Below are 27030 nucleotides of genomic sequence, written 5' to 3' on the forward strand. Positions count from 1 at the left end.
CTGTAATTATAGTTGAGGATATACAGCTGTGCTGAGGAATAGTCACAGGACACGTTTTGTTTGCAGTTTGGACACAAATCTAAAACTCCTGGCTGCTTTCTGACTCCTCAGACCCGTGACACTGAGCGCCAGAGCCCATTTCATTCTAATGACGAGCTTAACCTTTAAAACTGTTAGGTAAGTTCTGTAAACAGCTGTAGACTTTAGTTTTAGCAAACATTAGTCAGACGGGAGGACGTCGCTGGGTACTATTTTCAGCTGAGCATGAAGACGGAAGTTTAGTGCCAGTGGGTTCTTACAGCTATGATGATGTCTATGGGATTGACTGGAAAATGAGCCGATGCTGTACGTTAATGCGAGATTAACGTACAGCTGTGGCACTGAGGAACATCAGATCACTTTAAATATACTCAGACGTTACGTATTAGTTGGATGAATGTATTGTTTCTGTTGTTTCTATGGGAAAACTTTAAAAGTGGCTTATTATATACCTTTCTTTGCCTTCTGCTGTTTAGATGAGATGAGCTTTATTGACATTTCAGGAAAATGGAAGCGCTGCTGTACTTGATGAGAAGATTCCAAACACGAGGTCAGCGTACATCACACACAGTGTTTTTGTGCTCGTGACTCTGGATGATGTCGCTGAGAGCAGATAACTCACCTCCTGTTCAAACCTTTGGTTTGTAAGGGGCAGCCAATCACAAGGAAGGGCTCAAAGGCAGCTAAAACAGCTTGATTGAGGCAGCAGATCATTATTCATGAGTCCAAAAAAGATGTTTTGAACTGTGGATCATGCAAAGCTGTGTCTGATTAGCAGCAGCATCACCTTCAGAGAAGTATAACATCCTGAATTACATCATGAGCTCACAGATATCGTTTGTTTATTGTAAAGTGTAGCATACGGCATCTTTGGGAAAACACTGCTGACCCCATTTTAGTTTGAACACTCTGGGAATGCATTTTCACTATCGGGGGGAATGTGGCACACGCCCCTGCTGCCATTACTTGACCATTTTCCAGATGAAAACAAATTTACTGCAGACAGCAAATTACCGGCATTGCTGACTTTGTTTTCTAAGCATTCTCAAGCACAGCAGCACGGACAGCAGTGAAACGGTGCCAAAGTGAATGTATAATGAACGTGTCGCCGTGGATGTGGAAGAATCAGCGTAAGCAGTCACAATACAACCTGTTGAAAGTGATGAGATCTGAAGGCTCAGCGTTCATGTGAACAAAGCTCATAGATTTAATCTAAAATGAGGGGAACACTAAAGTGTAGTGTAGGTTATGTCAGGATATGTGTGATGTTTCGTCATGTAGTGAGGAGTGTATTAGGGCTGCCACAAACGATTATTTTGATAGTCGACTAGTCACCGATTATTTATGCGATTAGTCGACTAATCAGATCATCATCCACTGGACTTAAAACTACAGCTTATTGCACCAGCAGCATCTGCTCTTATATAACTATCATTAGCTTACAGCTTTAAGCTTTTAAGGTGCTAACTAAAAATAAAGACAAGATGATAGTTTATTAAATTTTAATGAAATTTGCAGATTGTTTTGGTAAAGTTTAATAAACTCCTTGCTATCTAAAATATAACAGGACACCGGAGTAAATTCTCCAGCATCTCACACTTCTGATAATCAGCTGTCTGCTTGACGTTTATTCAGCTGTGTAAAAACTATAACTTTAATCTCAGCCAAACCGATTTACTCAGGAACAAATAAAATACTAAAAAAAAAAAAAGCCAAACAACAACATTTTTAATTTATCTAAGTGACTCATATATATTTAACCTGAGTCGCGAAAGACAGCGGTGGGTTTGAAAACAATTTGTCGGGAGTCCGGTGTTCTCACGGCGCTAGTGACCTAGCCCCCGGCTAGCTATCGAGCTAGTGGGTAACAGACGTCTCCGAAAACGTCGGAGCGCTTTTGAAAATATGCGGTGTCTTGATAAACTGAGCAGATATTTGAGGTTTACACAGCTACATTCTCGCATGAAAATATGTTAAACGTTTATTTTGTGACCCAGAAAGAATAATAAGAGTAATATTAAAACTAACTAGCTACCGCCATTGTTGGAAACTAAGCTGGGCCGCGCTATGAATTCTGGGACACAGCTGCTTCTTCTTCTTCGGGGTTTAACGGCAGCTGGCATCCTTGTACATGCAGTGCTGCCATCTTCTGTTTCAGTCCGTTATTACACTCTTAAATCCTGCTATTATTCCTGCGTCTTTTGCGATCTTACAAAGCTTCAAACGACGCGTCGACTATTAAATCAGTCGTCGACGATTTTGATAGTCGACGTAATCGTGACTAGTCGACAAATCGTGGCAGCCCTAGAGTGTATGCTACTTTTTTTTAAATATCTCCCATTTCGAAGTGAGACCAGCCCCCACAGCTTATATAACACAGGAAACAGATGTTAGCAACACACAGTCATCCCTCTCGCACTCTGTCTCCCCGCCTTTGTCTCCCCCTTCTTCCCCTTTTTGTCTTTTACTCACATCCTGATGCGTCCCAGGCAGGTTGCAGTTTGTGTAAAACTCTGTTGAAAATAAACACCAAACTACTTGAACGCTGGTTGTAAATTCAGTCCTAATGGTTCACCTTGTGCACACGCCTCCTGCCTCCATACATCTGGATTAGGAAATGTGGCCGCTCTAATAATTTGGCAGCTTTGCTGAAGCACAAATTTTCAGTACAAGTTAATGGAGCTGAAAGAAATGCAGGAGGGTGACAACTGTAGATTTGGTTTATTCTAATGAGAGGAAGACTCAAAGAACAGCGTGTCACACATCCTGTTTTAAGGTTATTTTTGCAGCGTTAAATGAGTTAGAGAATGCAGGCCGTACACCAAACCACTGTGGTACACGAGTGGGAATTAATAACAAACAACATTCAAATTTGACATCTAAATTTAGCTTTCAGTGAATTTTAGAGTATTATTTCATGTTTTCACAATGATGCATTCAGGAGGTCATGAGTAAAGTACCAGAAAGGGGATGCAAACCCCTCTGTACCCTCCACCTGTGGATGAACTGATAGGACAGCACAATTTGGAAACAGCGGGTGACGCACCCTTGTTTCAGCCGTGCACTCAAGTGTTTAAAAAATGTAGGAGAGAGGAAACGCATGAAATTTCTAGATTGGAATATTTTTTTAATCTGTGTGGTATCAGATCTGAAAATTCACAAAATGTAACCCCCTTTCTTTGCAGATTTGTTAAAAAACAACAAAAAAAAGTCCTTTTCACCTTCTCCAGCTTCCAAGATTATGATGCTTGTTGCCAAGGCGACTGTTCTAACCCAGGTGGCAGGCCCTTCCTGTGAGATGCGCCCTGTGATTGGCCTATCGACAGATAGGCTACAGATTAAGCATTTTGATTGGCTCGCTGGCTGGTTGGCAGCGGCGGGAGCCCCAGCAGACAGAGATTCTGGAGAGAGCATTGATTCAATCGGCTGGCAGACAGTAGACACACACACTCACACACATACATAGAGGTATATATACAAACGCAGGCGAGCTGGAGGTGCCAGGGGAAATTTGGCCCAGTGGGGGTCACCTCTGTGGGAGCGAGTGTATGTGTGTGTAATATCATGCTCTCCAGGAGAGGCGTTGCTGGCAGTAATAGAAGCACTCCCAGGAGCACACCACGCTGGGTAATATCACACTCCCCAGGGAACTCGTCATACACACATTCTCACACACACACACACAGAGCAGAACAAGGCACATATGGCCTGTGTTCAACACGACTGACATACTAATGCAAAGATCCAGACGGGGGGACACAAATCAACAGTGCGCACACATCCTATTAGCTTCTTGCATTCTTACAAGGTCGGGAGCTGCAGCAGCCCGTAGCACAGTTTTTGACTCTGTGGACATCTAAGGATGAAGAGCCACGCAGAGAAACACAAGAGGTTCTGCACGGTCACCGCTCGGTGGAGATGATGGAGCCTGAAGGATAAAGTTGGATATCAGACGTGATTGTGAAGTTTTGAACCTGTGCTGCAAGACATCAGATATTGGTGTTTTTTGGTTAGTGTATATGTGACCTGCTGCTCTAATGTTTAACCGGAGCAGAGCTGTAGGAAAGCAGGTCATACAGCATCGCAGGAAATTTAGTTCATCGCTCCCTCGCCTTTGAGTCCTGTTTTTCAAATAAATGTTTTCATTATGTGAAGTGTAAAAAATACATACGTTTCACATGTAGGCCTGATCAGGAACCTGAGAGGAAAAGCTTTCTCGTCGAATTTCTTCTGACAAAGGAGGGAAAAAAGACTGAAACTTAAGAGAGCTCTGTACACTTTTCCAGTTAAGTGCAGAGGCATTAGCCACTATTTGCAGCTGCTTCTTTCATGTGTTATCTGCAGATTTGATCGGGTGCTACAACCAAATATCCAACTCCAGCCGACATCCTGTCATTTCCTCCTGATTTAAATATTCACATATTAGTAAAATCTTCTTTGATAGACAAATCTTTGTTGAATATATTAATTAGAGGTTTTATCAATACCCTAAACTGGGGTGATTTGCATAGTGGTTTGTGTACCACTACAGATAAGAGGTTGACCCTCTAATGTAGCAATATGGTGATTATTCAATCCTTAATTAATATTCGCCTGCATAACTGTGATATTTCCCTCTTTATAGATTCCTGGGCTAGAATTAGGAGATTGTCAGGAGTGGACATTAAAAAGGGGCGGGGAAAAGATGCTGGGGTGTTGTAGAAACTGCATCATCTCATAGTTTGTCCAGCAGAGCGGCTCCAACACTTGTTTCTGATACATTATCCTCTTAGAGACATTTCCTCAAAGTGCCATCACTAACAGGGAAAACTATTTGGCAGTAGTGGCTTAAACCAGTTTTATGTCTGGTGCTTGTTTCTCCAGGTGTTTACTGATTGGTTCCCCCCCACTTCTAAAATAAAGCCTGCATCCTTGATTTCCTTTCATATCGACTGAAAATCAGAAGCCCGGAGTCCCGTCGTCTTCCCACCCATAGCCTGTACCTTTTTTTAATATCACAGAGCACTATAAACTGAGTTGAGGACGACACCTTAAATTTTTGTTTTGTGCGTTCCTCCCCAATCTCTGCCTCTGTCTCTACCCCCACCCACCCAGTTTTTCCAAATTCAGATGACAAGGCAGATGAAAGCATGCTGAAGGCTCTGAGAGACAGAGACAGTCTATTTTCATGGCACCCTTCTCTATAATCTATAGGCTGGCTTCACTCAGGTTGGGGGGCCGACAGCTTCATTAGGTGAGGGGGGGAGCCGCTTTGATCTAAAAATACGCACCATCTGGAATGGAGAAAGTTAAAGAGTTTGCCTACGTCCTCATCAGAAAGAAGCTTCATGATTTCTTTTTCCATAAAGACGGACAGGAAAATGCGGAGCAAGGTGGCTTTGAGGATGTTTTACTTCTCGTTCCTCTGAGTTTTATCTTCCTTGGGAATGCAGGATGGCTGTGTGTGCACGTGGTTTGGTAAATAGGAATCCTGTGAAAGGCTGAAGTTGAGCTTTGGGCTGCAGTCATTGTTCTTCAATAACAACTTTCTCCTCTTCGTTTTTTCTTGCTGTCTTGCAGAGCATAGGCAAAGGCTCTTTGTGGTCCATAGATCCAGAGTACAGGCACAACCTGATCCAGGCTCTGAAGAAGACGCCGTACCATCCCTACTCGCCCAGCCTGACCACCCCCTCCACCTCCCCACCCACCCTACCGCAGACATTTCACCACAGGTAAGACGGACCCTCTTATCCACTGACTGAGTGAATCTCGGCCGGTTAATTGATAAACCCGTCGACAGGGAGGGGATGCTGCCAGACTCTCGTCATGCTTGCCTCTCTGAAGAGACTTTAGAGAAATGAACACGTTCAAGAGAATTTGTGGCAGCCACCTGTTCAAAGGTATCATGTACTTGTCGTGTTGAATTGTCTCTTAGGTATGAATGAAATTCAGCGGTGTTCCAGAAATGTCATCCTGAGTCCCGCACATGCTTAAAGTGTTTAACTCTGCTTTTTTCAGCATCTCTCTTCATTCTGTCTTTATTTCTGTTCCAGTCTTTGCTGCTGTGATATTATTTACGTTTTCTACGCCATAACATATGAGTTCCTTTACTTAAAGTAGTGAAGCACAGTATATTTAATATACCAAACAAAACAGCTTAAATGATAAGTCAAATGATCTTAATATAACGGGATAACAGCGGAACTTATTTTAGGTTTAATGTGCCTAATGTTGGAGCAACACTGATATCGGCTGATGTTCATATTTGAGCTAAAATATCGAACCGATTTTATGTGCTACACGGCGCTCAAAAATCTGTAAAACAAATGTTTTTTTTAGTACGACTTTGCTAAGCTATGAAGCCGCACCGCACAGCATTACGGCTACTGTAGTCAGGAGCCTCGCGGCGTAATCAGGGTCCTAAACTCCGTCTGCTTCAGGTCCCAAAGTCAAACGAACACTGAGAGTTAAAAACGGTCTAAATTCTTTCATCTTTAACAAAATGATCAGCGTTGCTGCTTTACCAGGTGTAACAATGAAGTTTAACATCCAGGCATTCATGAAAACAGAAGTTATTACATATAACAGAGTTAGAAGTTAGCAGGAAGTTAGCTCGCATGATATAGCATGTTCTGAGCATGACTGAGAGATTTCTGAAAACATTTAAACGTACAGCTCTGCTACCACTTCCAAATGAAGACAGGAAACTAAACAGCAGTGACGTTTGTAGGGTTACTGAAGTTGGGCTAGCTGGTATATAATGATGTGCTATGTGATCGCTAGCGACACAGCTATGTTAGCATAATAAGCACAGTGAAGCTGGAGGATGAATGCTAACTTTTTTCCACTCAATAAAAGTTAACGTGAGGGTTCCTGATGGTTAGAGACAAATGCAATCGCATGGCAGGATGCTGTAAGAAGAACAACTGAGATAATCCATCCACAATACGAGGTTAGTCATTAATATACTGCAACAACATGGGAATAGAGCAGCTGCAGAGAATTCAACATTAATGAATCAATGTTACGGAAGTGGAGGAAGCAAGAAGAATGAGTCGACTTATCTGACTGTTTTGTTTCACTTAATGCGCCTTATAATCTGAAAAATATGGTAATCAAGTGTTGCACCTACCAGCTCAAATTCATTGACTCCTTATTGCAGCTGAAGACATCAAAAGTGAGTCTAGTGTTTAAGTTTGTCAAGTTTTTGAATAATTATGTTATAATTGAGATTAGAGTAGCAATCACACTAATCGTTGTTATTGTTTTTCCTAAACTCAAACAGCTTTACTGTACTACTTCCTGCCCTACTAACCACAGAGGAGAAATCAGTCATCTCTAAAATATGAAACTCAGGGATAAAACGCATTTAGTCAACTAGAAATATTCGATTTTGCTGTGTCACAGGATTAGTTTAGTGCCCTGTCTGAGTCTTTGTCCCCGTGGCTAATTGCTTGGGAAAAGTCAGCACAGCTTTCAGCCACACAAACAATGGAAACCACCTCACACAGTGGCCACAATCAAAAGATGAGCAAATAAACTATTTGAACTTAAACATTAACAATCTCTAAAGTCTTTGGTGTCGACTGTTTATTAGTTTTTCTGTTTCCTAATTCCACACAGCACCTCAACCTCTCTCTTTGTTTGACTCTTTCTAAAAAAGTCGTGGATACTCTGCAATGAAAGGCTGGAAACGGGAGCTTTTTATGAATGTGCGTGCCACTCGGTGGGTTCGCTCTTTTGTTTCACAGTTTTCTAAGGAGGGAGCCGTGGCTGTTTACTCGTGGAATGAAAAAGAAAGTTCTCTGGGTAAATTATCCGGAGAGAGATAAGTTCATTCTCGTAGTATTTATCTGATGTAAGTGGATCTCCGAGAAGCAAATAAAGAGCAAATGAAATGGGGACTTCGGTGCCAGCATCCACATATAACATAAAGCCTGCACTCTCGTCTGCTTGCTTACTCTCTCCATCCTCTCCCTCCATCTGTTACTCTTCACACCCACTCTCTCCAGGCATTATATACCTGACCTGCACCATCCTTTCCTTAAATCTTTTTGCATGCTCTTTTGATGCAACAACACTTCTGTCCCTCCTCCTATCTCCCTCCCCCCTCAGGCACATCACAGGTAAAAAGCCTTTTTTCTCCCCCCCCTCCACCTCACTCTTTCCTCCCCCCTTGTTTTGCCTTTCCTCTGCTCCTACTGTGCCTCTGTTCCACTCATCTCGCTCTCTTGTCTCCTCTTTTAATATCCCACACACCCTCCTGCTCATCCTCAGGCATGCATTACAACTAGTGGGGCACCCAGTACTCCATCTTCTTTATTTATCCCTGCTGTGATTTATTCCCTCTCTCTCCCTCTCCACTCTCTCTCCATCACTTTATCATTCAATTAAATTCCCCTTTGTCTACATTCACTTTATTCTCCGACTTCTCGCAGCCTCCCCCCAAACACACACACATCCCTCCACAGTGCGGCGGCATCCACCTGTGTCGTTTCCTCCACGTCTCTCTCCTCTCCTGACCTCACCTCCTTCCTCCATCCTCTCAGTTTCCAGCACCTTTGCCCATCCCGACTGATACGTCAGAGAGAGCTACTATGAGTTGCTTTATTTTTTAAATATTTTTCATTATTATTGTTTCATTTATCCGCTCCTTCTATTTTTTGTCTCTCTGCGACTACACAGCCACTGCCAGCCCTACAACCCGCTCCACGGTTGATCCGGGTAGGTTGGCTTGCAGAGCCAGTGGACTGTGTAAGACAGAATAATTGGTTCACCGTAAAATGTAAAAGTGTCATTTTGAACAATGAGGTATGTGGAAGTGGAACAAATTGGAGGCTGGATTTGGAACATGCACGGGAGGGCGGAGGGGTGCAGGGAGAGGTCGGAGTGTGGAGGGGTAGTTGTTCATTTGCGTCGTGGCACACAGCAGGAGATGAGAGTGTGTTTCTCGGTTTGAGCCGAGCTGCAGGTCCACTGAGACGCTGCACCTGAAGAGCATCCCCCCGTGTCTGTGTATGTCCAGTTATTTCATTGCTTAATCCCAGTTTCGATGTAAGCTGATGCCTGTGAGCGCTTTGTTTTCTCTGACAGTTACTGGAAAAACTCAAAGAGATTTGAGTGATATAAATCAGGGTACTGCAGCACAAGAAGACACCAGAACACAGTGGACGCGGTGTTGTGAAGAATAAATGAGACAATTCAACAGGTTATTGTGATTCTCCGAGTTTTCAGTATGAAGTTAAAGAGAATTCACTTATTACTGGTGAGAGGAAATGATGAGATTTATACGTTTCCCTCCAGTTCTGACCTCTGATTCAACAACATGAATATTTGTTATAATAATAGACAAGTTGTTGGTGTGCTTTAGACAGCAGTTGAATGTAAATGCACAATCACAGCATGCTCTCCACTCTGGACCTGCTGGATCAAAAAGTTCATAAAGACTAAAAACTAAAGCTTTACTCAATATAAGCACTTTGGAAAGAATTTATTATTAGTGTTTAAACAGACTGGTGTGAAATGAAAGAGTTCAGAGGTCAAGAATTATTAATATTTCCGTTCATAGCGGCAGAAGAACAAGCAGACAGAAAAAAATGGTCATAAATGGCACTTTTTTTCTTGTTAAAAAGACTGTATATAAAAGATGGCACTATCACCTTGACATCACAATCTTGTTCTGTGGAACAACATGTAACATACCCGTAAGCAACGTTTACATTACAAGCTTTCCACGCTGTAAATCAAAAATAAGGCTCAGTGGCCAAATTAAGCCCAGCAGAGACACCAAGCTGGTCCACTGAACAACAAGTTTTACAACCTTTTATTACAGGTTTAAGGCATATTGACTTCACTTTGCAGAGAGGAAGATGACACCTTATCTTTTTAGTGTTTTTGACCTGAAAAAACAGGCAACTCAGGGTAAAGTTACGAATCAACAAGGGCTTTGAACTAAATAAGCCATTCTTCACTATATGCACAGAGTCAGTGGTTGTTATGGCGATGGATCTGTCAGTGTTTCTCACTCGTTTCGCATTAAAACAAAGCGAGCTTTACTTGCAGATGCAGATCGTGTGCCTTTAAGTTGGATTGCAGTTTCACCCTCATCTTCTATCACAAAGATGAATTATTAAACATTACTTTAGATTTTTTGTGCGTGTGTTTTATCAGAAGTGTAGCGCTACCGTTTCACTCTGAAAAAGGTGCTACGTTACGTCTTTCAATGTCTGGCATTAGCTTTGTCCTTTATATGTATCCTGGAACTCAAGTCCAATCAATATAACACAATATCTCTCTCAACAGCTCTCACGCTCAAGAATATTATGTTATGAAGTGTAATGACCGTGAATGGTTGCACAGCATGTCTATTATGTTAAGGTCAAGGACTGTCTCAAGCCGCTCTATACAGCACAGAAGTGGGAGATGAACACGGGGAGTGATAGAGATAGATAGGAGGAAGTGGCTGAGAAGGGTTGTGGGGTGGGGTGGAGGGGGGGTGTAGCTGGAGTGCAGTGACGCTCCTTTGTCCTCTGCTGTTTGTCGCTCGCACCTCTCGCCTTTTCATGGCTATAATAACTCACACCACAGCAGCCAGCCCCCACGTGCTGTGTGCGCCAGAATATGGGTGCGTGTGTGCGTGTGTGTGTGTGTGTGTGTGTGTGTGTGTGTGTGTGTGTGTGTGTGTGAGAGAGAGAGAGAGACTCTGCTCACTTAAGTGTCTCAGTCCAGCTCTGTGCTATTCATGCTTTTTTTAAATGGGTGTGTGTGTCTGACACATGTAATGGTGTGTGTGTGTGTGTGTGTGTGTGTGTGTGTGTGTGTGTGTGTGTGTGTGTGTGTGTGTGTGTGTGTGTGTGTGTGTGTGTGTGAGAGAGCATGCTGGGTAGGAGGTCAGCTCTATGGTGCATTCCTTCACACTCCATCAGCATCTGGATGGAAGGAGGAGGAGGGGGTCTCTACCTCCAGTTCTCTCTCCTCCCTTTTCTCCCGAGTGAGGGGATGTTGAAGGAGGGGAGCGGCGAGTTTAGCCCCTCGCCCACCGCATTAAATGCACAGGGGTCGTCTTGGCAACGGGAACGCCACCATGGCAACACATGTAGTATAAGTCAGGTGCTGTCGCGCTGCAAACCCATTTGTTGAGAAAGGGAGGGAGAGAGAGAGGTGAGGCGGGGAAGAGGGGAGAGACAGACAGAGAGAGGGAGAGAGAGATGGGGGTGAGACGGGCGGGAGTGGGGGGGCTAGGGAAAACAGACAGGCTGTTAGCACAGGAAAAATATGTTATCGCCGTGGCAACGCAATGTGGCAACTCTCCATGGCAACAGCAGGTGGCTCAGGGGCTGAAATTTGCTGCTTCCGCTGCGTTTGTATGCGTGTGTGAACAGTAAATATCTGCGTGTGTGCGTCCATCTTTCCCCGGCATCTGGCGAGGTGAGAACCGCTTCACGAGTGCAGACGTGAATCCTCTCATTCAGCAACATAAAAACACAACTCGTGCTACAAAGGAAACTCTCCAAATGAGTGGAAGCAAGTTCACAGCGTTCCCCAGGTGTTTTCTGTGCCCTGTCTGTGTGTGTGTGTGATACCAGTGTTGACTGTGTTTGAGAGACGGCTCGTCTGACTGGGAGAAAAGCTCGTCTGACTGGGAGCTAAAGACCACTCAACCTGGAAAAGCCCCCCCCCCCCAACGCTCTGTCTTTAAATTACAGATCCAGCAGCATCCCTTTTGTGTGTATGTGTGAGTGGAGATATCTCTCTATGTGAGAAATGCCGTCATTACCTCCCTCATTAGTGGTGCAATGATCACCTAAACCGAGTCGCCGGCTTTGTGTTTTCCTGTGTGTGTGTTTTAATGTGTCGCGCGCGCCGTATACAGATCGGTCTTAAACATGGCTGTCTGGCATGAGTGCGTGTTAAGTGTTTGCGAGCTGATGATTTCTTTCTTTCTTTTTTCTTTCTTTTTTTTTAATGTGTGTGAATGGACGAGTGGCGGGCGGTGGGGGGCTGTCATGAGAAATTACCCCCATGGACTACAGCGTCGAGGCTGTAATTCTCCGAGGTAATCACAGGGAATAATGGCAACAGTGGGACACCCGGGAATCTAATCACTATAATCAGAAGCACTGGCTTATGGGCTCAAATTCCTGCCTTGCTATCCGCCTCGTGATGAAGCCGGCTGGGCTGGTTGGCTGCTGCGACGCGATCAAATGATTGACCAGTTTTCTCTCCTCTCTCCTTTCTAGTCCTCCGTTGTGGTCGGGGAGTCCCCTCTTCAGAAAGAACGGAGGAGTACTCCTACAAGGTACTGTTTCACCTCCGAGTGTGTGTGTGTGTGTGTGTGTGTGTGTGTGTGTGTGTGTGTGTGTGTGTGTGTGATCTCCCGCCTGTTTCTTTCTTTCTCTCTGTCTCACCCGCTTCCTCTCTCCTCCTCCTCTCTCCCTCCACCCTCTACGGATGTGCCAACTCCAATCATCTCAATTCCAAATCCCTCTTTTTAGAAGCGCACCTTGAGAATACTGAGTGCTGAGTTCTGACACTTGGCTCAGCACCAAGTGTTTTCCAAGTTTGTGGAGAAAAAAAATTTATAAAAAGGGGGGGGGGGGGGGGGAGTGATCGAGACACGGCGAGCAAGGCAGGGAGAGAAAGAAAGGAAGAAAATCTGAGCTTCAAATCAGAGGCTGGGGAGCAATCCCCTTGCCTCCTTTGCTCATCTAGTGCAACATATGTACAGTCTCACTTTATTTTTACTCCTGTGCACCCCCCACCCCCCATTTCCCATTATTCCTTGCCTCCCCTCCCTGCCGAACACCCCCCACCCTTCCCTGGTGGTTGGACGGCCGTTTAAATGGACATTCAATCCCAATCAGGGAGCACTCCAGGAGCTCGCTGGGCTGCCGAGCCCTAAATGGAGGAGGAAATGGATACATTAGGCGTCTGCGGCGCGCCCTCCATCGCCGCTGATAATGGAGTAGTAATGGTCAAGGAGCCGGGCTTGGAGAGAGTGTCTGAAAACCTGGACTCCCTCTGGACACACACAGAGAGTCTGAGTGATGCGTCTGAACAGCTGGACAGATGGACGGATGGACGGATGGAAAGAAAGGGGTGGAAAGCTGATTTGGAAGTGCGCATGTCAGGAGGAAACACAGGAGAAAAAAGTCATTTCTTTTTTTTAATTTTCCTTTTTTAATGTGTGTCTGAAAGGAGCGAGTGCAGGAATGGACAGGTGGGAGCGTCAGAGGCAGCAGGGACGGGAAAGCTGTGAGAGACAGCCAGAGGCAAAGACGAGGGAAGAGTCGGGGTGGGGGTGGTCGGGTGCCAGAGCGAGCGAGTTTGGGGCTGTTAGTGCCCTCAGTTATTACTTCCATCTCCCATTCCCAGAGCTTTCAGAGCTGCTCCGCTCTGAGGTGATGTGTCCTGAAATGTGCCTCTCCCCGCTCGACGTGGAAGAATGCAAGGACAATGGCTGGGAGCCGAGTGCTCGACGCAACCTATCACCCCACCTCCACGAGGTTCATTATTCAGTAGCTCTAAATTATAAAGCTTCTGCTCGGTCTAAGTGCTCTTTTTAAACTCAAAGTTCTATCATTTCTGGAGCTAACTCATTTGGAACCAGCTCTGGGCCGTTATTAACCTGTCAGCTGCAAATGAAGGGTGTATCCAAGTCAATAGAAAAATTGACCAGCTTGTAAATGATTCATCGCAGGCAAACCGGTGCATCACAATCGCTTCAAACAAGCATCGGCTTTGTCTGTTGACAGATATCTATTGACAAATGATTACCAGCAATTCCAGCAGGACTGCAAATCCCGCCAAATGGTGGGAACTCATATGCTTGTACATTTCTCCATAGGTTTGCTGTTCTAGTAAATGATAAGCCGTTACAGGAAGCGCACTGTTGCTGCAGTAGCAGAGGTGAAAGTTAAGTACAATTTGGAGGAATTCAAGAAAAAAATATATTTACGACATTTTTTTATCAGCTGAGTTAATTTGCCTTTTAGGCTTAAATCATAACTAACAAGTGAAATGCTGCCCAAAGTTAATTAACGACCTGATGTTGTGTAAAATTCTTATAATTATCTTCAAAACAGCCGGCTGCAATATTAAAATTAGCTGAAGATGTAAATAAAAGTAGCAAACCTGCACTAAGTCAGTATGTTATAATACATATAAAATGAATCATCTCTCTGCTCTGCTTTTGCAAAACTTCATTATTATCAGTATTTATGTTTGATGTGGAAGAAAAATCTAGAAAAGCACGTGATATAAAATATATGGAGCCGAGTAAAAACTAGATCGTGATGATTATGTATGCATGTGTACTTATTCAAACCAGGTACTTCAGTAAAAGAAAGGTTCCACCTGTCTTGTCGGGTCTTTTTGCACTGCAGCGTTGACGCTTTTACTCAAGTCTAAATACGTCTTCCAGCGCCGTGTAGGTGTGATTTAAAAAATCTAAAACGTTCAGCAACTTTGGTTCAAAAGTGGCCATCCTGCCCTCCAAGACCATCTCCAGTCCTCTGCTGTTTTAAGATTGCACCCAGGAAGTCCTGCTCTCCGTACTACTGGATCTGCTCCTGTGTCAAACTCAAATATGAACTTCCAAAATCTCTGATGTTGAGCAACAGTTTTGTTGAACTGGCCAAAAAAAGCTTTTATTTGTGACAGGTTTGCTGAACTTTTTCATTACGCCTCATATGAGGTGTAGACAAAATAATGAAAGACTTCATGAAACAGGAATTAAGGCACAGGATTCAAAATCCTCAATAATGTATGCAGCTTACACTGGTTCATTCAATTCAGTGTTGTTTATTTATATAGCACCTGTCGCCTCAAATCGATTTACATTATATGGTAAAGACCCTCCGGTGACACAGAGAAAACACCAACAATCAGACGAGTCGCTGTGAGCAAGAACTTGGCAACAGGAAGAAACCTCCAACAGAACCAGGCTCAGGGAGTGTGAAGAGAGCCAGAGATCAATAATAAACAATAATAATACTTGAATAACGTCAGACCCTCCCTGCCTGGTACATGCAGTTCTCTTACAGGCCTGTTCCCGTGTTTTCTAGCACGTCTGTTCTAAAATGTGTGGTCTTTTGCCCTAAACCGAGAGAACGCCGATGACATAATCAGGGTTACTTTCTCATGCTTTGAAGTGCTCTCTCTCTCCAGAGCCACAGAAGATACTTTACAACAGCATTCTCAGGATAAGAAGAGCTCCTCATGTCAAGTAAACTCTGCTTCAAGTATAAAATTGATGTAATATCCCTCAAAGCTAAAACGAGACTAAAAGAGTTCTAAGAAGCCTATCGTTGCGCATACTGAAGATCAAAATAGGCGTAGAGGAAACATTTGAAAATCACAGGTGCTGATTAGATTTCAGCCTGATAACGCCTGTTTGTAGTTGTGTTTAAAGGGCTTTTTTTCAAGTCCGAGTAATCGAGTGTTGCTTTTATTTATTTTAATCTCCCACCCCTGCAAGTTATAGCAGATGTCAGTCAGCCAACCACTTAAACACTCGGCTGTAGCGTCAGATAGACAAGCCAGTTAGACATCCAGTTAAACTGCCAGCAACTTCAGCCCACCAGCAATCCAGTCCGTCAGTCAGCCAGTCAGTCAGACACCATTAGTATGCATCCTGCCCTCAGACTTTAACACACAGCAGCCAGGCCGGGGGAGAGGCGGGAGGCGGGGGTGGGACACGTTTTGACTGAGCGAGAGGCCACGTTCAAACGGTTGCATTCTCAAGGTCTGCTGGGAGTAACCTTTGACCCTTTGCACTCCACGTGTGTGTGTGTGAATTCAGCGAGTGTTTGTGTGTTTTGGTGCCTCTGCTGGCCGCGTGGAGACTGCAGCCTGCAGGGCCATGTGGAACTCATTTAACAGGAGAGCAGAGGAGGTTGAATGCGTTTACGGCACATGAGAGGGGAGGGAGGCCGAGGGCTCTCGCTCGTCCTGGAAAACAGGCAGGCAGGGAGACAGGCGGCAGGCGAAGACGTAGGAAGCAGACAGAAAAGGCAGAGCAGCTGACCAGACATCGGAAAAAGACAGACTAGAGGATATTTTCTCTCCAGGAAAAAAGAGATAGAAATGCAGACAGACACCTTTTCTTGTCTGTTCATACATTTCTTTCTCTTGTTTTCTGCTTCCAACCACACAGAGCTTTTTTTCCTCTGCCTTTCTCCAAGCTTGTAAAATGTAATGCTCGATCTCAGCGAGCGGGGACGGGCTTTGGGAGTGCTGCCTGGTCTTTCTCAGCTTAGTTTGTCACCTCATATCCACAGCATATGTCCCAGGTTTTTTACCTGTGGCGTCGGCGTGCGTGCTCGGTTGGAGATATGAGTCACCACTATACATAGAATGACAGATCGATGCACAGAGGGGAAAAAATCAACAAGTGAGGATGGAAGAAAGAAATTCAAACAGTCAGCAGAGCGAGGAGGTGAATGTAGAGGTCACATATGTAAGAGGAGCTCGCACCTATAGTAGAGGTTATATGTATGTGTGTGCAGATGTGTGCATCTAGGATAAACTGCTGTTGCTGAGGTGTGAGAGCCCATGTCAAACATTTCTCTCTCTCTCACTGTTTTCACTCATGAAATCTAGACAAGACTGAATCTGGACGTCGCCCACTGGTTTGGGCTCAGCTGCATTAGCCAGTGATGAAAGATAAAGCAGATGCAGTTCCGCACATGGCCACTAGAGGCTCACTCCCAATAACATGTCAGTCCCCTTGGATCTCCATGTTAAAATGTCCCGATTTACAGTCTGATACAAACAGCTGTTTTGGTTTGTATATTACATTTATGCTTATGTTGTTTTTAATAACATACAATTTAATTCTTATTTAAGCTTAAAGTTTGCACCAGGTGTCACCTCAGCTAATCCAGCCCACTGAATTTGCTGTGTTTGTGCCTTTTCGGCGATAATTAGCAAAATAATGAGTCTTACAGTGTTACCACCAGACTAAGAACTTTGAGTTCTACTTTGTTCGTGTGTTACTTAAAACTAATTAGTAGATATCAGTGTTTGTTTGTTGTTTATGGAAGCAGCTTGCTAGCCAAACCTGCCATCTAGGTCAGTGGTCCCCAACCCCTGGGCCACGGACCGGTACCGGTCCTCGAGTCGTTTGGTTCCGGGCCGCGCGAGTTGAGGCTCGGATGTGAAATTTATGGTTTTCAGGGTTTTTATCGTTAACTCTGTTTCCCTGGGTCTTTCCCGTGTTGTAGTTGTGTGTCTTATTTTGAAAGAAATATTCACACGTTACCATAGCAACCAGAGAGCATTAAGGGGCAGAGAGGAGGATGTGACTCTCAATGTTGTTGGCGCATTTCAGGAGGATGCTGCTAATAAAGTTACACAATTAAACAGCGAATTCATGTTTATTATTTACAAAATAGCACAGTTTTTGTCTCGGTCGTATCATTTTATTTTGTTGTATTTATCCGTGACACAAGGCCAGTGACTTTGCTCATCTTTTATGCACAGTCTGTTATCGAGGCAAGTTTAAAGCAGGCTGACACACAGCAACCAGCCGTTTGTGATGAGGTTTCAAACAGAGCCGCCTGCTCTGCTCTCACATTCGAGAACTGATGCATTAAAGATTGTTTACCGTCCACCGAACCGACGCGTCTGCTCGATAACGTCGTGAAAAGTTTAGGGTGCGAACTAAGAAACGGCTTCTCTGCCCTGCTTTCCCAGAGTGGTAGATCCCTTCTGATGCATGATCTACCACTCTGTGGCATGTGGAAAGGGAACCGTTGCTATGGTAACCCAAAGCCTGACTGGAACGAGAGGTGGGGAGGAGAAAGGGTGGGTGCGTGTCAACCCGGGGAGACCACTGCCCACACGCACACATCCATGCAGTGAGTGATCAAGATTACAAAAGAGACTCTGTGCAGGGACTTACTTATAAGGTTATGGAGAGCAGAGCTGGAGATATCAGGGGCAGAGCCGCGCTAACAGGAGTCAATAAGATTACTGTGGACACAGGCGGCCAGAGAGAGGCAGCAGACGCACACTTACAATGACAAAATCATAATGCACGAGTGTTCGTGTGTGTGTGTGGCAACATGAACCAAATATACAAGATTGCTTTCCACATGGGGGGGGGGGGGACTTGTATGTTTTAATGAGCTTGTGGTTCTCGAGGCAAATTAAATTTCTGCTCATAACATCGATCATAAATTCACTGTATGGGCTGAGATTTAACCCCTCCTCCCAAAAATGCTTCAGCTGCAGTGTATTGATGGCTTGATGAACGGTGTTCACAGTCACACCTTAACAAATGTTTCTGCGGCAGACAAAAGGAAACAGCAGGTCATCGTTTGCGAAACACAAACTGACCCCAGAGATGAAAATGACAGCTGTTCCAGGGAACTGGGATGACTGTGGTGAGCAGCCAGCCTTGAATAATGAGAGCTTTTGGATCAGATGTACGCTCTTCTTTTCTCTTCTCTTCAAAGTGTATAATCTGTGTAGAAACTATATATAGATTCACATAAATTACAATTAAAGCTTAAAACCTGTTTAGATCTTCCTTCTGGTCTGCCACAGTCCAGTCTGAGTAGGAAACCAGAGACAAGACTTTGGCCTCGGTGGAAAATCTGAAATGGCTTAAGAAACAAATTATCATGTGGAACTTCTTAATGTTTGTCTTAAATCTGAAATGTTTTTCCAGCTGAGGCATTGTTGTAAACTAGAAAAAGTTCTAGTATATACTTAAACACCCTGAATACTAAAAAAACTTTTTACATTATTTCTCCAGCATCTTGATTGCAGGTTAGCTGTAAAAGTTTACTTTGTCTACCCTTAGTTTACAATCTCTTTCATAATTACAAATTAAAACCATATGTCGAAATTTCACAGACCTGAGTCACCGCGCGATTCATTGGGGAAGATGTTTTTATCGCTGTATTACTGAAAGTTAGATGACTGTTTTTAAACAGCACTTTTAATCACTTTTCTTTATTATGATGATCAGCTGGTTCTTAGGCTACGTTCACACTGCAGGCGAAAGCGCATCAAATCCGATTTTTTTGACCCTATGCGACCCATATCCGATCATGCTATGACAGTGTGAACGGCGCAAATCCGATATTTTCAAATCCGATCTGGGTCACTTTCGTATGTGGTACTGAATCCGATACATATCCGATGTTTTAGAAAGCGACTGCTGTTTGAACGGTCAAGTCGCATTAAATCCGTCTTTTACGTCACCGACACAAGACTGAAGCCAATTATCAGCGCCCGAGAAGACATCGCGAACGCTTCCTAGCCATCCAGTGTAGATGTCAGTGAAACTGTTGGGAAGACAACGTAAACATTTTATTTGTTCTGTATAATCTGCAGATTCTGACAGAAATCTGCAGCTATCCTTTGAAGCACCGCTCCTCTCTGAAACAGCAATAAGGATCATTATTAGGTTATTTACATTATTATGTAAATAACAAAATAACTTAAAGCAAAAATTGGGAAACGTAAAGTCCGAAGTCTTTATATTAACGGCCATCAGTCAAACAATACTGTTTGTTCTTGGTCTAAACAGAGCGCGTTGTGTGTGACATCTTCTTTTGCGCATGCGCCGCTTTGAGCGTTCACACTAGAGCGCGTTTGCTGTCGCATTTTATTTGTAGTGTGAACGAGGAGACAAAAAAATCGGATTTGATCAAAAAATCGGAATTGAGCATTAAGACCTGCAGAGTGAACGTAGCCTTTTATAGCATTTTTCTACACTAGCTGATGACTCAGAGCGCTTTATACAACATGCTTCAATCACCCAAGCACTATTTTTTATCCTTAAGTGATTTAACTGTAACACATACTCTGATGATGGATGCATCGGAGAGAAACTTGGGGTTAGTAACTTGCCCGAGGATATTTGGCATGCAGACTGGAGCAGCCATGGACTGAACCACCAACCTTCTGACTAGTAGCTGCTCTGCCTCCTGAGTATTTTTAACCCAGTGCTGTATTTACATTTATTCTTTCAGTGATTACTTTGGTTATATTTGCCATCTCTTTTATCTATTCTTCATGATTTGTGGTTAGCTCGGCGTTTTCATTCTTTATAGTTTTGTATATAAGAATTTTTGGGGCAGCTGGAAAACACTTTGCATAAACGCCTGTTCTACACACATAAAAGTGACTTTATTTGAAAGACTGAAGCTTCTTAAATGTTGTCAACTGTCTGTACTTTAAATATGAAGCTACAGCTAGCAGCCGGTTAGCTTGGTGTAGCGTGAAGAGAGGAAAGAAAAGCTAACAGTCAGGGTGGTTCTCTTTAAAGTTAATATAAACTGTCTGCCACCAGACAGCAACTTTTAGGAAATCAAAAATAAATGAATATATATCATATTTTTTGTTGTTTAAGTGTTTCTATCTTATGCTAAACTGAGCTAATTTAAGCTAACTAGCGCTGCACTGCAGCTCTACATTTACCGTACAATCACGAGAATAATATCAATCTTCTTACGTAACTCTCAGCAAAAAGGAGCAACTAAGCTAATTTCCATACATTAGCTGCACACACACGATATTAAAATATCAAGGTGAAAGGTTGGACGTTTTTCTGCCTGCTGTTAGATTGGCTCAGGTTTGTAAGCCGTAACCTTCGTCTGTCACTACAGATTTTTAGGCCCAAGTTGTTCCGAAGCCAGTCCATTTCCACGACCGTGTGTTTCAAGATGTTGTCTGTGTGGGTTTCTTTCTCCAGTGACCTCTCTGTATTCTGCACCAGTCACATCATGCTTCAATGTGGTGACCACATTAGCGAGGTGATTAGCAGCACCTGTCTTTGCCAGTAGAAAAGCTTGGCTTTCCAGACATGAGAATTCAATCTTTGTCTCATTAGTCTGCAGAAAGTATCGTTTGGTAAACTCCAGGTGGGCTTGCCATATGCCTGTTTTTTCAGCGGAGTAAAATGGCACTTAGGCAGAGTGCCGCAGAGTTGTCCTTCTGGTGGGTTCTTTAGTTTCTTTGAAAATTGGTTTGCGTGACCACTGGCTACACTTCCTCCTCCCTGACCAAGGCTTTTCTTGCCTAGACCAGATGGACGACTGTTGGAAGACAAACTTCTTCCACAACAATAGAGCTCGCTGCCCAACGCAGTCGGATGTCGCAGGTCTGCTGAGGGTTCTTTGAGCTTCTTACTGTGGCGTTAACACTGATCTGTTGAGCTACTAGTTCACCTTCAAGTTTAATGCTAATGATGGAAGTCTTATAGGCCATTTGTCATGTGATCAAGTAGTTAAAAGTTAGTTGAAAAAGTCATGATAACTATTATATTCATGTCTGACACAAAGAAATGGAAGTCTTGTTGCCTAGATAACCACTGAATGTATTTGCTACACAGCCATTAATCAGTAAAAGACTTTCTTCACTGAATAAAGTTTGAAGGTAAAAAAAATAAAGTCATTGAATGTCTTTATTTAACCTTTATTTATACACAAAGTCTCATTTACAAGAGAGACCTGTTCAGGCTTCAGGTTCAGATGAAACGGGGGAAAAAGTGAAATTTAATGACGGTTTCATAAAATAGACACTGAATCATTTTTATCTGCAGCTTTAATTTCAAAATACTAATCCGCTTTGGAAAATGTTGCTTTCTGACATTTGAGACGAACCAATAAAAAAGATCAGCAGATAAATTAGTAACGTAAAAAGATGTGAATTTGTCCCGTTTTTCTCCCTCAAAAAATAGATTTACTTGGTTATTTTAACACTTGGGTTCGAAACAGATGTGCCTTTCAGATTTTCAGATCTGCGGTTTCCCCCTTTGCGTTCCAGCGGCTGCTGTATCAGGCAGGCTGGATTTGGCCGTGCCCAGCGGTCGTTGGTAATTGAATGATTTGCAGCGGCCTTAACTCATTTATGACGCTTTCCTGCTCAATTTAACCTTGCCTCGCTCATCAATATTGCCCCGTTGGCCTCCTCGAATGGACAGTGGATGCTCATCGAGCTGCTCCCGGGTCTTATGGAGGTCGGATCTGAGAGGTTTTTGTTTTTTTAGGAGCTTCTTCTGTTGCTGGCTTTTTTTTTTCTTTCTTTTTTTTTTTATCCCTCCGCTCGTCACTGAAACTGATTCGTGTCTTGCGTGTAACTGATGTTCCATGTGCTCTCTCTTTCAGTTCCTCGAGGTGTGATCCAAAATGGCGCCCGTGTCAGGAGCCAGGCCCTCTTCCCTGTTATCAGACCCTTACCTGTAAGCCCTGTGGGGAGCAGAACCTCGGCCATAAGGTGGGTAAACTTTGCTCCTGCTGCCTTCAAACGTATAATTAACACCAGCGGGGGCTGCACAGACGCATTCCCTCTCCCACAGACACGCCTGCACCTACATGCAGTGGCACAAAGCTCGGGGAGCTCCCAAATTTTCCACTGATAGTTTACATAATTACATCTTTATTGTGCTCGAAAGTCAGAGGCGTTCACACGCTTCCCGCCGTGCACAACGTTTCATCCAGGTGTGTTTATATAATGGCCTCTCGCAGACACACAAACACAAACAGGTTTATTAGAGGGAGAGGCCTCGTGATTCAAAGAACATTGGGAGCATGCACGGACATGCACATCCATCACAGGAGCACGAGAGTATGATGGCCTGCACTGCATAATGAATTAAACATACCCGAAAGGCTCACTAAAGGTTTGCAGTGAATATTTGATCACTGTAAGGGAGTGCATGTTTTTCTTATGAGATATTAATATGCTCACGCTCTCATTCTGGGGGGAGGGGGGGGATGTCCGGGGGGACAGGGCACGCTGCTGAAGCTACTTTTTGATTTATGGGTTGTCAGGATTAACCCCCATCCCACGCCGTCCTTTGACGCTTTACAGCGAAAAGTGTCTCCCGACTAATAGAGCAAAATGCGCGTCGCAGTGTAACGAGGACGAACAGTTAAACGGCCTCGCCGCAGAATCGTCACCGTCGAGGCGCTCTGACTTTAGAGTTCGCAAGGTTCTTTATGTGCTGAGCAACCTTCGAGACAATGGGTGCTGCTAAAAATGCACCGTGTCATTGGGGTGGGGGGCGCAAAGGTGGCAATCTGAAAATGAGGCAGCTCGTTTCTGAAAAGGATGGCTGAGTCTTTGTGAAATACGGGCGCATGAGGCCCGAGGGAGCTATTTGTGGCTGATAGATTAGAACCCGAACTTTCTTTCTAGTAAAGCAGAGAAGCTTGAGTGTCAGTGGAGTGAAGCAGGTCCAGGCAGGCAGCCCGCCTGGCAGTGTGACAGCACGAGTAACGTTATTCTCTCCCGCTCTGTGTCCTCGATCCATACAGATCATCCCTGGGCGATTATCTAAGCCGAGGACAGGACAGCCCAACCTGCTACTCTCCTCCGCCCTGCGGCGAGGACCTCCAGGACGACCACACTTACAGCACCGCCAAATCCCCCAGCAGGCTGTGCTCCTCCCAGGTCACCTCCCCTTCCTCCCCCGTGGACGACGACGACATTATCGCCGTGGAAATCCAATCAGACGTCAAACCCGAGCCCCGGGAGATCCCACTGGACTCTCACGTCACCACTGCCGCCACCACCACTACCTACATTTCCCAGCAGCCCCCGCGCGGACAGAGACGTAGTTTGGGGGGAGCCGGGACTCTGGCTGGGAGCAGTTTGCCCTGGACCAAAAGCCGAGCGAGAGGCATTAGTGACACGCTGCCGCTGAAGAAGCGGCGCGCGGCGACGGTGGAGAAGCCGCCGGAGAGCGACGACGAGGAGATGAAAGAGGCGGCGGGATCGCTGCTCCACCTGGCGGGGGTTAGAGCCTGCCTCAACAACATCACAAACCGCACCGCCAAGGGCCAGAAGGAGCAGAAAGAGGCCCTGAGAAACTAAGACACACACACATAGAACAAAGCATAGACACACACACACAGACGGCTTATAGCTCCAAGCACACACACACACACAGATTTACACACACACACACACACAACTAGGTCAACAGGTAACATTACTACAGCATTAGTCTCAACGGACACTTGTCATCTCCCTCTATCTATCTGCAGGGCATTAGGTGAATCCTACTTATTTGTGGCAATATCAAAAATCTATGTTTTCCTACATGTTCAGCAACACTAAACATCGATGGGTATTTCTCATATGTCTTTGTTGGTTTTTTGTTGTTTAAAAAGGGGATGAAAGCCATAAAAAAAGGAAAAAACAAAAGCACGTTTTGTCACTAATTTGGACGAGCGCGACAAAACCGAGTCACGTTGCCGGGAGGGGGAGGGCGGGAGCTGATGATGGCTGTTTGTCTTACCTGTTTGTTTCTATGTGAATCTGTAGCAATCTTGCAGTGATGCCGGCAAAGGCGGGTCGGCCGCCCGCCGGCATCACTCTCCTACATCCACGAGCACAAATGTGAGACTGTGCCAAAGATAAGCGACCAGGTTGCTTCATGTAGCCGATACGACAGCTGACAAGAAAAAAAACAAACACAAAAAAAGTTCAAAGATGGCGTAGTAGAGCTAACGAGAGAGAGCGAGTGACCTTAAGTGTGGAAATAAATGTAAAACCCAATGTGATATATATTCATGCACTTATTTTACGCCACTTATAATAAAAAGCATCATGGGTAAAGACATGGTTTATTTCAAGAGCACTCATAGTATTTAAGAATAAATATATTAAAATGTAAAAAAAAAAAAAGGTCATGTTTTATCACCATAGAGACGGATAGTGTGCCGGGTCTGAGGCAATATCTCCTTCATTTTGTTGTTGTTGTTGCATAATGTAAAACCTCCTCCCTCCACCCCCTCGTACTTCTCTCCATTAGACGACGTAGATACCTGGTATAGATATCATAGCTGCCAGTAGCTGCCACCACCTTCCTCTTCATTTGACAAAGAACTATATACATGAACTGTGGGTTTAGGTTTCTGTTTGTGTCTGTTTACCCTCACTCTACCCTCATAAAGATATAAGCAATTTGCCCCTGTGCGGGCAACTCTGTAAAAAGGTTAGAAAATATTTTATTTTTTTCCTTTTTCTTAATTGAAGCAATTTGACCTGCAGGACTTTCTCAGTTATATTGCATGGGTGCTTGTAAATAAGATAAAAAGCAAATCTTTTTTATTCAAAGATCATGTAAGATAAACGATGTATTTAGCATGAAGCATGACTTATTTTCATATAAACCTTGATCCTAGAGGAAAGAAAAAAAAAGTTTTGCCGCCAATTCTTATACCCGTGATTATATTGGAGATTTTCTTTTCTTTTTTTTTATTTCGTCTCCTTGTTTTTCTGAGCGGGCTTTCAAAGACACGTCTTCAGGGAGGAAACGTGGGAGATCACTCTGCAATTAGAGGCCCAAAGGACGCCACCTCTGGGCTTCGGGTTCAGGCTTATAACGTAGGCCAGCTGAAACACCTCTTGGGGGGGTGGGCTTACGACAACTTCTGCCTGTACAGTGATTTCTTTTATTATTTTTTTTATTTAATTGTTTTAGGTGTTCAATGTTAAACCCGGTGTTATCCCAGAACACGTCTGTGGAGTGTGTGCGTTTGTGTGCCCAGGAACACACACCCTTTAACATCGTGCCTGCCTGCCTGCCCTCAGTACCTCTGTTGTCACGACAGAACCTGTCTTTATTTATAACAGTATTGTTTTTACTTTTACTTCAGTGTGTAAATGTACGCGTGTCCTTCCTCTCCATCGGCATTGTTCGGTGTAAATGTTTGAAAGGGGCGCGGGAGACCTTGTAGATGCCCTCATATCTCCAAGAAAAGAAAAAAAAAGACGACATGGGAAGGGGACGTTTCTTTTCTCTGATTTACAGACAGTATTTTTAACCCCAGGTGCATCATGGCTAAAACGGGAATGCGCGCACAAGTATTATCCGACCCTCGTCTGCGTATAAAATAAAGCCGCTTTTTAGGTGAAAACGTAGGCTGGGCTTTGGCTGTAGCAGCAGAGCCAGACGGGGGAGAGGTGGGGTGGGGGTTTGTTTGAGCTGAAGAGACGTTGAACGATCGTCAGCGAGCCAAGCGGGAGGAAAACAAATGCATGCTCCCATCCACCGGCACAGTCTTTCGCCACCTGTAGCATGCATCACTGGCCTTGCATTTTGTGTGGTACCCATAAAGAGAAAAAAGAAAAAAAAAGGGGGGGTAAAGGAGACACTGTTAGTGTTGTCGTTGTGTGCCATCTGTCTGTCGTCTGATGTGTGTCTGAGTGCTCCCGGGTCAAGCACTCTGCTGTATTCGATGTACCAATCCGCCGCTGTGGTGACTAGTAACCGCGTTGAGTTGGCAAGAGGCATGTCGAGGGGGTAGAACGTGTCGCTTTAGCAGCGCACGTTTGTTTTTTGGGGGTTTCTGCCTCGGGCTCACTCTGTGACATGCAGGAAAGAAGATCTGTTCACCTCTGAGTCCTGGTAAAACACATGAACTGTACCTGGACGTATTAAAGCAAAGTGCATCCACTTCACTGCCTGAAAAGCCCCCAAACAGCAAAGTGTTTTCTTTCAAACCTGCCAAACGTACCACAAAAAGCTCCTAGAAGAATAGTTGCCATTATTATTATTTTTTATTATTTGTTGACGTTTTTACGCGCCTTTTAAATTTTCCTGTTTCTTTTTGTTTCTCTCTTTCTCTGACAGACTTATCTATAATACTGCCATTATTTTATTTTTTCCGTGACTGTCTGAGCTGAATATTGGAAAGCCATAGGTTAGAGATGTCAAAATGCAAAACTGTTATTGATCTGTGCGATGTGATGCAGGGTACACCCAGGTGTTGTTTTCTTGTTTTCTTCTTCTTCTTTGTTTTTTTTTTCTTTTTCAGTAAATGTTCAGTTTTCTCCTTATTGTGCAAATCATATTGCCAAAGAATGATTTCAAGACCTATTTCATCACTACATGTAAATATCAACGTTGTCCAATACCGTGGCAAAAAATATATAAATGTTGTTTTATTTTGTTTTCCATTTTCTGAGAAACTACAATGATGTTTATGTGATGTATTGTCTTCCAGTTGGTTGCAATAATAAAAAAAAATACGAGTTGCAGAA

At 44.0% G+C, this 27030-nt stretch overlaps 1 protein-coding gene across 1 annotated transcript in view; it reads left to right on the forward strand.

The window, feature by feature from the left end:
• The window catches only part of ches1 (checkpoint suppressor 1), a 64474-nt gene extending 37444 nt beyond the window's left edge, over window positions 1-27030 (forward strand). Inside the window, exons 3-6 of the mRNA XM_085431321.1 lie at window positions 5599-5750; window positions 12258-12316; window positions 22143-22251; window positions 23295-27030. Coding sequence (XP_085287447.1) covers window positions 5599-5750; window positions 12258-12316; window positions 22143-22251; window positions 23295-23853 — 879 coding nt within the window. The 3' untranslated portion in view covers window positions 23854-27030. The remainder of the gene's footprint in view (window positions 1-5598; window positions 5751-12257; window positions 12317-22142; window positions 22252-23294) is intronic.

The sequence above is a fragment of the Copadichromis virginalis genome, linkage group LG15 (assembly GCF_057382275.1).
Source record: "Copadichromis virginalis isolate Kocher_CV1m ecotype Utaka linkage group LG15, C_Virginalis_male_GT1.1, whole genome shotgun sequence".
Classification (NCBI taxonomy): Eukaryota; Metazoa; Chordata; class Actinopteri; order Cichliformes; family Cichlidae; genus Copadichromis; species Copadichromis virginalis.